This window comes from Lissotriton vulgaris, chromosome 1_2 (assembly GCF_964263255.1).
Source record: "Lissotriton vulgaris chromosome 1_2, aLisVul1.2, whole genome shotgun sequence".
Classification (NCBI taxonomy): domain Eukaryota; kingdom Metazoa; phylum Chordata; class Amphibia; order Caudata; family Salamandridae; genus Lissotriton; species Lissotriton vulgaris.
Genome location: NC_141686.1, coordinates 30,328,261 through 30,343,488, shown reverse-complemented (window position 1 = coordinate 30,343,488; position 15,228 = coordinate 30,328,261). Strand labels below are relative to the sequence as shown.

The window sequence follows — 15,228 nt, the reverse complement described above, 5'->3', positions numbered from 1 at the left end:
GGGAGAACATTTCCCCACCGAGAGGGTCAAGGATTGCATCCGAGGAGTGCGTCTCTGACAGAGCGTTAAGGTCCCATTCATCGGTATCTTGCTCGTCAAGGTCCAAGACGAATTCGTCGTCAGGATCCAGGAAGAATTCATCTTCCTCTGAGCTGGAATTGAGGGGAGCACTGAGATTTGTTGCGTTGTCAATGGCGCTCGGGACAACATTACCTTTTGGGGCGCTTAGGCCTCCCATGCCTTTTGGGGTGCTTGGACCTCCCATGCCTTTTGAGGTGCTTAGACCTCCCATGCCTTTTGAGGTGCTTGGACCTCCCATTTCAAATGAGGTAGCGCGACCTCCGTCAGTGCTTAAGGAGTGTTTGCTTTTTTTGGTAGCCTTAGAGTGTTCAGCTTCTAAATCAGAGGTTTCTACATCAGGTAAGAGGGACCTTTTATTAGACATAAGTTCACGGAATGTATTTAACATACAGGTCCTCATTTCCTTTTGGAGGAAGGATTTAAAATTATCACTGTTGTGATTTGGGGAGCTTGCCATAGCGTCATCTGAATCTGGATCAGACATGGCAGGTAAGTAAAGTAACAAAGTTATTAGATAAAATAGCTAGTATAATGGGTATGAGAGTTAGGTAACAAATTAGCTCTTTTTTATTTATTTTTTTATTTTTAAGGTAATTCCAGGTAAATTCCAGGTAAAGTAATATTAGGGGTAAAGTATAATTAATCAGAACTTAGGTAAATCTAGTTAAAATTGCAGTGTAAGGTAATATTAGGGTAAGTTATAAGATGAGCAGTTATAAATTGGCCAGATCAGTTGAAGCGATAGCTGGAGGCAGGAGCGCAGTCGGTAAAGCCTTGAAAACGGCAACCGAAGCGCTCGAGCTGAAGGAGAATGGGATCGAGGAATGGACCCTGGCGGAAACGCAGCGTTGCGTTGCTGTTGCCAAGGGCCATTCCTCGAATCCGGACGAGGGAGATGTCGGCAGACGTGAGGTGAAGCGAGGGACGATATCGCCGGGATATCGTTGAGGAACCACAGCAGGGGAGGAGGTAGGAAGGTAAGCGCGAGGCGCAGAAAGACTGGGAGGTGTGCGCAATCGGGGAGAGGCGCGGGGTCGACGACCATAAATTGGAAGTCGAGGGGTGGATCGCGGGAGTGGTAGCGATCAAGGGAAGGGTGGGGGGCGAGTGACGAGGAGATTAGACTGAAAGGTGCAGTTAGGCAGTCTTTCCGATAATACTCATGAATGATGAAGTTCGAAAATAAGTTCAATATGATAAACAGTTCAATAAAGAAGCAGTATGTGGGAAGAGTAAGTACACATCATATCAAAAATATCAGAATAAGTATCATATCAAAATATCAGAGTAGGCACTAGCATAAAGTAGTAAGGATTAGAAAGAGTTACTTATCTGTTGTGAGCCGCATTCAAAAGAGGCTGATTTATCTGGGCACACGCCTTTTATGGACACTGTTATGTCATTTAGTTCTATTCTTAACCTTTGGAGGGTCAAATACTTCATGAATTTAGATATTTAATGTTTATGGTCGCAGCATGTATAGCGACCACATGGCTCCAGGCAGAAGCCCCAGCTTTTGAGATCTGGAGGGCGAAATTATATAATATATATATAACTTAGAAGTTAGTCTTTATAATGTCAAAACATTAAGGCAAGAAGACAAGGATTGGCCATATGGCAATCCTTTAATAGATTTTTTTTCAGAATAATTTAGGAATTCTGTTTGTTTCTTAGATATACTATGATATATTCTTGCATTGTTTCATGGCATTTTTTTGTTTTATATTGGTGTGGAACTCCTATGAACTGTCTATGTAAGTTACGGTATGACTTTTCTTTCTGTCTTTTGGAACAATAAAAAAAAACAGAATCAAATTTAAAATGGCAAGTTTAATCCATTCAAAACAGCCATTGTGACGCGTTTTGGCCAAGGCACCGGCCTTCCTCACACAAGTCGAGCGCCATATTGATTGCCCTAATTAAACTCTATACAAAACATCTGATGCATGGATATAGAAAACTATATACAACTGCTTTCATTTTTTCTAACTACAATATGTGAACAGTTTGTTTATCTAAGCATCATGATTTGAACAATGGATGCAATACCATGACGCAAGTGCATTTAATCCCGTGACTGCCCGTTTTGATGCTTATTACCAATGAGGTTCTCCAGTATAATACTAAGTGTCGGGTCTTGATATTTAAAACACCAGTGTGTGCAATACAACTCAATGTGCATGTACATTACTGAAATTGCAATATATATATATATATATGTGTGTATATATATGTGTGTATATATATATATATATATATATATATTCACTGAAAAAACCATAGGTTTCACACCAGTTATAGTTAGGTGGAAATTTTACTCGCATAAAACCATTGAAATTCCCACGTTATAGTTAGTTGGACTCACTATAACTTGCGCGTGCAATGCACTGCTGATGACGTCACATATTACATCACTCATGACATGGTCAGTGACATCACTCATGACATCACTGATGACATCTCACACATACACACACATTGTTCTGCATTCATGTGTTTGCTGGTTTGCTGCATTCAGTGTATGCGCATGAAGCTCCGCCAACTTTCCACCCATTTTTTAATTGGCTCCCGTCACTGTCCTTTGTAAATGGTGGCTTATATATAATCTGTACCATCACGGAGGTGGTAAGGTCCGGTGGCACCACCTGTCAGTGCTGTGGAACAATAGCTGTAAAAAGTTCTTTATCAAGTTAGCTGGAACCGTAAGCTTATTTTTTCTGTGAATAAGTTGTGTTGGGTGTGATATACTGTGACTCATAAAATGTAGCAAAGCCATCATCATTTAGTTTTATTTGAAGTGGATTGAGATGCAGTCTGCAGAGTCGTGTATAAGAAATAGTTAAATGTGCGTGGTGCACTTTGGCTGGTGGTTCTCGTCATTATGTGATGAGAAGTCCGATATTATCTGTGGCACATTTTGTGTCTCCTCCTGACCTCGGGCCATGTAGAGCAATTTAGTCTGATGATAGAATGGAACCTGAAGGTAGAATAGAACTTAAACAACACAGGTCAGTCCTGATATGTGGAGTAATAGACATCAGATCAAAAGTTGGTACAATTGGTTATCTAGCTAATGGTGGAGCTGTCTTCTCCATCATGTCAAATAGCTTGTATCTTTTATTCTGCTGTTGCTATCAAGGTTCTATTTACCAGTGAAAGGAGAGCTGATCTTTAGGCAAAGGTGAGTTTCCCCTTGCTGGTATCCATGTGGTTGTTCTCAGCCTGCTATTCTAGTCCACGTTAATGGTTGAAATGTAATTTACCAATAAATGTATTGTGTGGTTCTTCTTCCTATTCTTTACAGAATTCCTCAGAGACGCATCTCTTTACTTTTTTTATTATTCAACAAACTAAAGTCTGAGTAAGCAGGACACATGCAGGAAAGGTGCCATTCATCCAGTTAATTAAATGGCTGGATCAACTGGCCTTAATAAAGTAACCGATTCAGATGCCTCAAATCTCAAACATATGCAAATGGTGTTACATGCAATACATTACTGTTCTTGTTTCATGGTTGTATATAATGTGTAACGCCATTCATTTAAATACATTATCATTACTGTAGTCCGCCAAGCTGTTATTTGAATGATTAAAGTTTGTGTTCCTTGCACTTTTGGTATAAATGCGAACAAAATCCACGATGCATTTGCAATAATAGTTTTGCCTACAATTTTTCAAAGTTAGGTGGCAATCCCAGTTTTTAAATGTAATAAACCTAAGCTGACAGCCAAATTGGATATTGTCCGATAACGTTGAAAAGCAGAGCAGTAATACATCTTAGTGTTCAGAACACTTCCCTCTGGCCAGGGATTTTGCTATAGAAGCACCTCAAAAACGTATAACCATTTTGGAGAACTATTGTTGTGTGCATATACCTCTTTGAGCTCCTTTGTCCCAATACTTGTTTGCCTTTGTCAGACTTCTGTTTCTCCATAGTAAATTATTTTTAAGTCTTTATTTCCAAGACTGGTGAACTTTACCCGCTCCCTTGCTCACCCGTAGCATTCTATTTTTTCCTACAATAGTACCCTTACCTCTTGTGTGTCTACTCTGATTTTCATTTTTATTCTACAGCTTTAAGGTTAACTTTCTGATCCTTTAAATTAATTTATCATCCTCCCTCCTGCCCCTGCGTTAACTTGTCAAAATCCAATCTTCATTTCTTCCTTAACTTGCCCTTGTCATGGGCTGGCCTGAAATCACTCCTTCAATGCATCTGTATACGTGTTTGAAATAACTTTGTTTTAACTTGTAGGCCCTACTTTTTTCAGTCCATGCCACCCTCTACTCCTTTACTTACGCCAGTATGTACGTGTGTGTGTGGGTGAGGTCTCTTACCTTGACATAGGACCTATACTATGTCCGAACTCCATTTAAAGCTGCTTGCTTCTCTTTGCATTCCTCCAGCATATTTTACACTGTTATCTCCATAGAAGCCACTTGTTGTATCTGATCACTCAGTAAATCAACTATGTATTTTCCTAAGCTCAATTCCATCATTATGTCTGTCTCTCTTCTCTGTTCACTCAGTAAACTAGCCGGTAGGCATGTGACCACTATTTCCTAAGAATGTCATTCTGTAGTTTTCCAGTACGTCAACATTCTTGTTTGCCTTTGTCTGCCCATTGTTCCATCTCAATATATTCCGATGTTTGTCTCTTACGTACACCAGCCTCCTGACATATTTCCGAAAAACAAATTCCCACATTTATTCCCACAGCACATGGGACTTTCTTGAGCCTCCGCACCTGCTCATCACCCACTTGTCATTTAGGTGGTCATTACGAGTTTGCCGATAGATTTTTATATGCAAGTTCTGTATCTCATGTTACTTTAAGTATCTGAATTATGAGTTTTGTTGGGAATATCAGGAGTTTAAACCTGCTGATACGTATACAATTTATCCAGTAATAAAAAAAATGCCACGGACAGCACCAGAATCCGTGTGTTGCTTCCCTATTCAACGGGAATTTATTCATCTGCGACCTTTGTTTGAGATTTGTAATATTTCTCATTAAATGTTGGATTATTCAATGGTTAAATCATTCCTCTGATGTCAAGTACCTGAGTGCACCATCCATCTAATATCACAGTTCCAGTCCGTCAATATGTTTGCACCCCTGTGCTTGAGGGCCAGTCTCTCCAGAAGTCAAAGTTGTGAACAGTTAATATATTCTCATTTTATTGGTTCATCACACAATCAGGCAATCACCACTTCTGCAGGTTATCCTTGTTATATTAGAATGGATCCTAGTAATACAGTTCAGAACAGGTGTGTGAAAAATATTAGACCTCAGATCAAGAGTTGGTAATTTTGGTTATCTAGCTAATGGCTGGAAGATCTCTTTTCAATCACATATTATACATGTGTCCTACTTTGTTGGCGCTTCACTCATACATTTATTTCCATTATTCGCTCTATTTCCAGGCCAACCTGAAGCCACCCGTCAGTATTTGTCGATATGTATTTCAAGGATTCTACATTTGGAGAGCACGCTCTATGTAGCACTTTGGCCTCTTACATTTGTGAGCTATTTAAACAGTTTCTCCTCTTGAATACAAGTGGCAGTAAGGAATGTATTCACCTTTTTACCCTTTTATTTTAAAACCATTTTTGGGTGGTAATGCTTCATATTTTTTCTGCTCACATACCTCACTCGAACTGAAGCGGCCAACAACGGGTAATTTGTATTTTCGTATGATTAAATACTTTGTGCTCATAATATCAGCTAGTGCAGAGAGATTCTTAGATGTATTGCGTGTAGTATGCAGAATCCTCTCTTGACATTGTATGCATCTTTTGCTTTTTTAGTCTTCTAAAGCATCAGGGGCTTTGGTACCTACCTCCCAGGAGCCTTCTACTACTACTACTGCTGCTTCTGCCGAGTCTGATGGCAAGGTCTGTCCTGCCGCTTGATACAAGCTCTGCATGTCCTTTTCCTATGTGTGGTACAGGTCTGCAGGGAACGTAGTCCAATATGAATGTTTTTACCGTTCATTTTTGTTTTCAGTGTTTAGTCGGTGCATGTGTTGTCTTGTTTTTCGCAGCTTTTATTTTGTTGCATGAGCACCCATGACCTGAAAGAGAACTGCAGTTAAGATTTCCAGCACCTGACGGGGAATTCGAAGGACACGCATGTCAGTTAGCATTGTTGTTACATACTGTTTTCTGCATGTGCAATCTACACAGTGAAGTCACCAAAAGCAAATGGAAATGTGATTGAACTTTACTAAGATGTTTCTAATAGATATTTCTTCCTACAGTTCTAATGTAAAACATATCTCCCTCTGCCAGATAGGATACAGTTAAGGGCCTTGCTAATTGGGTGCCATGTGGCAACATGGTGAGTCCAGAATCAAGTGATGTGTGATCCATATAAGTGCTGTTAACACCCATGAGATTCTTATGAGCGAGTTGAAGTCTCCACTTTTGATCTGCTGCTGTCTTGGATGAAATGTGCCTAAACTTACAGATTTGAAACCCAGTTTGGTTATTTGTTCACGTGTTCCAGGTCCTGTTAGTCATTTCTCCAAGTGCAGCCATCCCTCAGCCCTTTATGGACAGTTGCACCAGGTGGTGATTTATGCGAGCCTGCTTTCTGAGCTCCCTCCCCCAAAATGGCTCACTTTGGAGAGCCAGACACAGACCTGGACTCTGATACTGAGACCATAATAGACAAACAAAGAGAATATACATACAACCTGTCTGTAATGCTGTCTGGGCCAAATCTGGGGGCGATGTCCAGTGCAACAAAAATGCTCACCAGATGATGGGGGCTTTTATGCCTAGGGGGGTCTCACTGCTCTCCAGCACCACACCTGCCACAAGACCAGCCATGGCCATGGAGCTCCTGGTAGTCAATCAAGCTCAGATGTTTTGAAACAATCCTTTCTCTGAGCCTGTGATATTAAAGTCTTCGTAAAAGTAGTACCAGGACGCCAAGGGCAGTCAAGTCTTTGTCATGGAATCCCTGAGCTCAGTCCATGGAGGTTGTGGTAGCTACCCTGAAGTGAAAAGCTTTGTTTTATCTTATGGACAAGGAGATTGTTTGACTGCAGACAAGAAGAGAAGATGATGTTCTAGTCTGGGTTCTGCTTCATCAGGCCAGCGGCAAAACCATCATGGCTGATGCTATAGTAGCTTTATTGAGTTTTATCCCTGCGCCTCCTTGCTCTTGGACTATCACCTAGAAGGGTACAGTTCATGGTCGATCTATGAGCAGAAACTGCTGATGTCCAAGGACCTCTGGCGTCTGGTTTCTGGCTGTACAGCTGCAAAGTAGCTTATGCCCTCACACTTGTAGCCAGAGTCCCAGGAAAATGTATCTACCTCCCTCTGGATCTCTTAAAAAATGAGGGTCTCAAGCACTACATAGCCGGCACAGTTGCAGTGAATTTTCCAAGTTCTAACCAAGTTGTTTCGACTTCTACCTACTACTCTTTTTTTCAGCTAGTTAAAGGTCTTCAACCTTTCAAGCTTAGGAAGTTCCTTTGACCCAATACCCTATTTATAGCATTTTTTTCTCAATAGAAATGTGAAGAGGAGACTCTGAAAGAGCTCCACTGCAACTACCCTTTTCCAAAAAGTCTGAGTAACTCATGCATGGCCTGCCTACCCTTCTCTGCGCCATTTTAGGAAGCTCACACCATTCCGATGATTGAAAAAAATTCTCTACATAACTTCTGCTAGACCCACGTTACCAAAGAATAACGAGTTATATCCGTGCTGAAGAGTGGCTGTATTCTCATTTGTAAAAGCAGTTTCTTTCTCCGATCCTAATTGTGTCTTTTTTACAGTGGGTACCTGGGCCTGTGTCTTCGAAGATGTTGCAACACTTAGTCACTAAAATTAAGCACTTTAAAAAACTAAACTTGGCCATTAATACTGGTGTACCAGAGACCATGACAATCATTACTGTGTTGATTAATTCAAATTGGTACGTATTCATAAAAGAATAATAAAATAACCAACAAACAGTCTTGTTGCACAAGGCAATCTGAAAGAGACACGTTAGTGATAGATTCCTTACCTTAGAATATCCCCAGGCGTCATACTGGATCCGGAAACTTTTGCGTAGCAGTAAACTTGCGCGTCGGTAGGCGTCGTCTGCGGCTCCGCGTCCGTCGTCGGCGTCGTGGGCGCCGTGATGACGTCGTCAGAGTACTTAGACGCCGCCTCCGCGTGCTGACGTCAGTTCTTTTTTCCGCGCCAGCCAGCGCAGATCTGGAAAGAGCAGTTACCCTAGTCAATTTTTGACTAACTTTTTGGTGATCATTTTGATCCTTTTCGAAGTCTTCACGACTCCGACGGTGCCGTATGGATGCCCGGCTTCAAGCATTGCGACGAGTGCGACCGCACCATGTCGGTCACGGACCCCCACCGCCTGTGCCTGACGTGTTTGGGCGTCGACCATGACGACGAGGCCTACCCAGACTGTCGTGCCCTTTCGAGGAAAGCCAGGCGGGAGAGGTCCCGCAGGCGGCTCGAACTCCGGCAGTCGGCCCCGCGCCGCATGAGGTCCCGGTCCCACGGGAGGTCCCGGTCCCACGGGGGGTCCCGGTCCCACGGGGGGTCCCGGTCCCACGGGAGGTCCCGGTCCCACGGGAGGTCCCGGTCCCACGGGAGGTCCCGGTCCCACGGGAGGTCGAGGGACAGGTCGCGGGGACGGAGCCGTCACAGCTCCGGGAGTCGGCACCACTCCTCCGGGTCCAAGTTGTCAGGTAAGAAACACAAGAAGTCGAAGAGGCATCATCGCTCTTCTGACTCCCCCCGACGCTCGCGCGATGGGGCCGGGGGTTCGGGTGACACCGCCCACGCGGCTCCTCGGGAGTCGCAGGCGTCGCGTCCGGCCCCATACCCTCCGGTCCCTGGGCTGAACGCGACGACGGAGGAGATTGAGCGTTTCCTCATGGCCATGAGGTCCCTTTCTCCTCTGACTGGTTCCGCGGCGCCTCTGGGCCCAGCAAACCCGTCTGGGGGCCCTAGTGGGTCGGGGGCTTTGACCCCGACGCCGTTGGGTGCTTCGGCCCCGACGTTGCCGGTGCCTTCGGGCCCGGCGCCGCAGGGCCCCACGATCCCGACACCGCAGGCCGCAGGGAACAGCGGCACGACGCCGCAGGCGCCTTCGGCCCGGCGCCGCAGGACGCCGCTGGGCCTTCCTCGGGCTCTGGATCGTCACCGGTGGACCTTACGAACCCCCCCCCCCCCCCGGCGTCGGTCCGTCTAGTGTCACCCCCGGTGCCGTCCTCGGGCCGTACCCGACGCCGTCTGGAGATTTCCACTTCTATGAACCGACCTCATTCAATTACAACCCTGAATCTCAGGAGATGGGTGATGAGGAGGATTGGGAGGGGTCTGAGGACCCTCTGACCAAGGAGTGTCAGTCTAACATGGACTGGGCAGGAGACCTTGGGGAGGCCAGTGGCCTGGACACCTTTCCAGACACTGGATTTGTCTCTCCTCCTACCGTGGCTTCGGAGGAGGGAGCTACCTATGGTGTGGTGTTGACGAGGGCTGCCAAGGCCTTGGGCCTTGAGCTCCCCGTCGCGGCCGTGAGGACTAACCTCCTCACAGAGGTCTTAAACCGCAGTCATGCTCATCTGAGCCTCTGCTGCCTTTTAATGAGGCCTTGACTGACGGTCTTTTGGGCACTTGGTCCAGGCCCGCTATGGGTTCGCCCGTAGATAGGAACGTGGCCAGACGCCACTGCCCGGCTCCGGGCGACCCATGTTTCATGTCCTCCCATCCCACCCCGAGAGTCTGGTTATCCAGGCCTCTAATTCCCAGACCGCATTCCCGACGGCCCCGACGGACAGGGAATCCAAGAGGTACGAGAATTATGGGAAGAAGATATTCTCCTCCCTTAGTTTGGGACTGCGGTCTTCCAACACCGCATGCCTCTTGGGCCGCTACACCCACTCTCTGTGGGAGACGGTGGTGGAAGTGCTGCCAGAGTGCCCGTTGGAGGTACAGGCCAAACTCGGCCAAGCCCTTGTGGAGGGCCGGGATGCAGCCAAGTACTCCATCAGGTGTGGGCTGGATACTACAGACTCGCTAAGCAGAGCGATGGCTACGACAGTGGCGGTGAGACGCCACGCCTGGCTGAGGTCCGCCAATTTTTCGGCAGATGTCCAGAACACTCTGATGGACATGCCGTTAGATGGCCGTCGCCTCTTTGGCGACAAGGCAGACCACGCGCTTGAGTGCTTTAAGGACTCCAGGGCTACGGCCAAGTCCTTGGGCCTCTCGGCTCTGCATCAGCAACCGGGTGCCTTTCGCTCCTTTCGTAGCCAGGGCAGGGGCGTCCCCACACGTGCCGCCAGCCACTCGCCGCAGACTGTCGTCCAGCGCGGCGGCGGCCGTGGAAACCGCCGCGGATGCGGTCGGGGAAACAGGCGAAGTCAGTCCACACCTGCCCCCGCGGCATCCACCTCTAAACCCTCCTAGTCCGTGCTTTTCGGCCCATGTGACGCCAGTGGGAGGCAGGGTTCGCCATCACCACTCTCACTGGCGCACTGTCACTTCGGACAGGTGGGTGCTGCAGATCGACCGGAGGGGCTACTCCCTCCCCTTCGAGACGACTCCTCAAGCCATGCCACCGCAACACCACTGCGTATCGGGGGATCACTTGCGGCTCCTGCAGGAGGAAGTTTCGGCCCTCTTGGCCAAGGGGGCCATCAAGCTCGTTCCTGGGCCAGAAGTAGGACGTGGTTGCTACTCCCACTACTTTCTGGTACCCAAGAAGGGCAAAGGAGGCCTACGCCCTATCTTGGATCTGAGGAACGTCAACGGCTTCCTCCGGAAGGAGAAGTTCAAAATGCTGACTCTGGCTCAGGTCTTAGCTGCCCTAGACCCAGGAGACTGGATGGTAGCGTTGGACTTGCAGGACACGTATTTCCACATCCCCGTCCTGCCGGCCCACCGGCGTTACCTGCGGTTCACGGTAGGCCACGAGCACTTTCAGTTTACCGTGCTCCCCTTCGGCCTTACAAGCGCCCCACAGGTGTTCACGAAGGTGATGGCGGTGGTCGCAGCTCATCTGCGCAGGTTGGGGGTCTCAGTCTTCCCCTACCTCGACGACTGGTTGTTGAAAGCGGGCTCGCCCCAGACAGTCGTCAGCCACCTCCAGACTACGGCGGATCTCCTGCACCAGCTGGGATTTTCCATCAATGTGCCGAAGTCACACCTGTGCCCCTCTCAGAAGCTCCTTTTCATCGGAGCGGTTCTCGAATCGGCGCAGTTTTGGGTTTACCCGCCCGAACAGCGGGTTCGGGATATACAGGCTCTGATTCCGATCTTCCGGCCTTTATCCCAAGTTTCGGTCAGGTTGAAGCTGCGGCTTCTGGGGCTGATGGCCTCCTGCATCCTTCTGGTGCATCACGCACTGTGGCGGATGCGGGATCTGCAGTGGGACCTGAAGTTTTTAAGTGGGCCCAGCATTAGGGCAACCTGTCCGACCATGTCCTGATCTCGGAGGGCACTGCGAGTCAGCTGCAGTGGTGGCTCACGGACCGCGATTGGGTCAACGGCAGATCCCTCTCCCTTCCCCAACCAGAGCACGTAGTTGTGACGGACGCATCTCCACTTGGGAGAGGCGGAGATCAGAGGCCTCTGGTCTCCGGCGGAGTCCCGGTTCCATATCAACCTGTTGGAGCTGCGGGCGATTCGTCTAGCACTGAAGGCATTCCTCCCGTCTGTCCGAGGGAGTGTAGTGCAGGTGTTCACGGACAACACCACCGCCATGTGGTACTGCAACAAACAGGGCGGAGTGGGGTCGTGGATCCTCTGCCAGGAGGCTCTGCGCCTCTGGCAATGGCTGGAACATCAGGGCGTGTCTCTGATGGTTCAACACCTGGCATGTTCTCTGAACGTCAGGGCGGACAAACTCAGCCGACGGTGCTCGATGGATCACGAATGGCGTCTGAACTCGGACGTGGCGCAAGGCCTCTTTCAGCAGTGGGGAGAGCCTTGGCTAGATCTATTCGCCACCGAAGAGAACGCGCAATGTCATCAGTTCTGCGCGTTGGAATTTCCAAGGCGGCACTCGCTCAGAGACGCTTTTCGTCGCGAGTGGAGCTGCGGTCTATTGTCTGCCTTTCCGCCTATACCACTTCTGCCCAGAGTGCTGAAGAAGATCAAGCACGACCGGGCACAAGTCATCCTTGTGGCTCCGGACTGGGCACGAAGGTACTGGTATCCCGAGCTACTCAGTATGTCAGTCGATCCCCCGGTTGGTCTGCCTCTTCAGGAGGACCTTCTGTCGCAGCAGCAGGAGACGGTCCTCCACCCGAACCTGTCCAGTCTCCACCTCCATGCTTGGAGATTGAGCGGCGACAGTTGAGGCCATTTGACTTATCTCCTGAAGTTTGCAACATTATTCTGGCAGCCAGGCGTCCCTCCACAAAGTCGGTATACGCCTGCAGGTGGAACAGATTTGTGGCATGGTGCACAGCAAAGGCTGTGGATCCCCTCAATGCCCCTCTTTCTGAGGTTCTCCTCTTTCTTCTCTCTCTTGCCCAGCAGGGCTCTGCTCTGGGCACTGTCAAGGGCTATCTTTCAGCTCTTTCAGCCTTTCTGAGGCTGCCTGACCAACCTTCTTTGTTCAAGTCCCCTATCGTTAATCGATTCCTGAAGGGCATCACTCCTGTTCCCTTCGTGATGCCTCAGTGGGACTTGAACCTGGTCCTTACGTTTCTGATGTGCGCTCCTTTTGAGCCACTTCACAACTGTCCTCTTCGCCTTCTTTCTTTGAAGACTGCCTTCCTGGTAGCCATCACCTCTGCCAGGAGAGTGAGTGAGCTCCAGGCTCTATCTTGTAAGCCTCCTTTCCTTTCAGTCCATCCGGACAAGGTTGTGTTACGGACTAGGCCCTCCTTCCTACCCAAGGTAGTCACGGCCTTTCACATTGGGCAATCCATCACGTTGCCCACCTTCTTTCCGCCTCCGCACCCCTCGAGAGAGGAGGAGAGGCTCCACCGTCTGGACCCAAAACGTGCGCTCTCATTTTATCTGAGCAGTGCACAAGCGGACCATCTCCCGGTGGATTATCTTGTGCATCCAGGCGTGTTACTCTTTGGCTAAGAAGGAACCCCCTGTTGGGCTAAGGGCTCATTCCACTCGAGCCACAGCCACTACAACTGCCTTGGGCCGAGGTGTGCCCTTGCAGGACATTTGCCAGGCGGCTACGTGGGCCTCGCTGCACACGTTTGCAAGACACTATTGCCTGGACAGTCAAGTCCGGTGCGATGGCTACTTTGGCCGTTCCGTCCTCCAGAACTTTCTGGTGTGATTATTGGTTCGCAGACCCACCTACACGGGGTTGGTATTGCTGGGGTATCTATTCTAAGGTAAGGAATCTATCACTAACGTGTCTCTTTCAGATGCACAAGTTACTACTTGTGTAACAATATATCTGTAAGAGACATTAGTTAGTGATAGATTCCTTACCGACCCACCCATCCTCCCCGTTCTGCGGACCGATATCTAGGGTTAAGGTCATCCCCTTTCAGGGCCCTAGTTTCTTGGCACCAGTGTTGGTTTTTTGGCATGGCTCTGCGCTTCTGGCGCGGAAAAGCTGTGTCTAAGTACAGACGTCAGCACGCGGAGGCGGCATCTAAGTACTCCGATGACGTCATCACGGCGCCCACGACGGACGCGGAGCCGCAGACGACGCCTACCGACGCGCAAGGGTACTGCTACGCAAAAGTTTCCGGATCCAGTCTGACGCCTGGGGATATTCTAAGGTAAGGAATCTATCACTAACTAATGTCTCTTACAGATATATTGTTACACAAGTAGTAACTTGTGCGTCAATACCTTAATAAAGCATAATAGAATGCCCAGAATTTCACATACTGCAAGCAAGTGTTGTTAAAAAGCAAGTAAAATCATTGAAGTATACAATACTTAATGCGACCTTGATCAAGATGATCCTGCAGCCTGCACTCAACGAGTTATGGAAATTAAATCCCTACATTTGCCAAAGCAGGCCAAGTTCATCGGAAGATCAGTTGTCAGACAAAAGTTCCAAGCATCATTGCAGGTTGATTTCCCAGATTTTAAAAAGAAGGGCTTCAATGAAGTGTGTCATACCTGAAGAAATGCCAGGCAGCAGCAAAGTACATGAAGCATAGTCTAGGTCTTGTAGTTGCAAAATCTACAAGGGCCGATCCTATAAACCGAACTCCAACTGGTGCGGAATTCGTTGCTTGGTAAGACCATCAGTCTTGCACTGAGAATTTTGAGTCTCATTTCCCTGCTGAATGCAGCTTTCAAATAGGATTGCATTCCCTTTCCATCATAAGATTTTGCGATTTGACTGTAAGCCTGGACCCAGTTAAGGTGTGCTTTCCTCGATTGAGACCGGTCCTGTTACGTCAGGATGAATTTTACACCTGAAAACGGTATTAAACGGAGGCTAAAGTGTCTGCCTCCAATTTTAAGTCTATGGTCACCTGATTTAGATACTGTGACCAAGGATTGTCTGACTTGGAGAAACCTCTTGCAAGGCACTCTTCAGAATGCACTGTCTGGCTTTCTGTAACAAATACTAATATTTAAGAAAGGACACCTTGCATTTGAGATCTTGCATAGTTAGACCAAACTCCAGGTGGAGTAATGACCTTTGGGAGGTATAAGAATATAGCAAAGCTCTGATAGAAGTTAAGAAGTCTAACCATCTCGCGGACAAGGTAACTTTCGAGTTATATGGTTTTCAGATCCTGGCAAGTCCAGTCTTCAGATAAAACACACAGTAAGGAAATCTGCTGGGATTGCATTCTCCCTAGCTAAACTAAACTCCTCTTTTTGCACCTTCAGCTGAAGCTAGTACTCTAGTTACATGGGCCAAGCTAATACCGACACGCACATGGCCGGTTGTCGCCCTCAGGAAATCTCCTTGCCCGAACCTGCAGATTTTCTTCCAAAGCAGAGATCTCCATTGGAATCCACAGGGCTCCTGCTGTCTTCTTGGCACTCTGCATCCGACTGCCTTTGTGGCACTAGAGATGCAGCTCCTGTGCTGATTGTTGGCCCCCTCCTGTGAAGATCCCATACCCAGGAGCTTTGGTCCCACAACCAAGTGGCCTACTCATAAGCAGCCCCTGACCGAAGGCCCCATAGCCCCTTTGGCTAATATTGAGCCCCTG

General features: G+C 48.0%; 1 protein-coding gene across 4 annotated transcripts in view; it reads left to right on the top strand.

Annotated features, from left to right (window-relative positions):
- DNM1L (dynamin 1L) overlaps positions 1-15,228 on the top strand; it is an 829,340-nt gene that overhangs the window by 607,590 nt on the left and 206,522 nt on the right. For 2 of the 4 annotated variants that reach the window (XM_086952765.1, XM_086952764.1), the window contains one exon: positions 5,894-5,980. The exons of the other annotated variants lie outside the window; for them this stretch is intronic. In XM_086952765.1, coding sequence (XP_086808891.1) covers positions 5,894-5,980 — 87 coding nt within the window. The remainder of the gene's footprint in view (positions 1-5,893; positions 5,981-15,228) is intronic. 4 annotated transcript variants of the gene reach the window in all.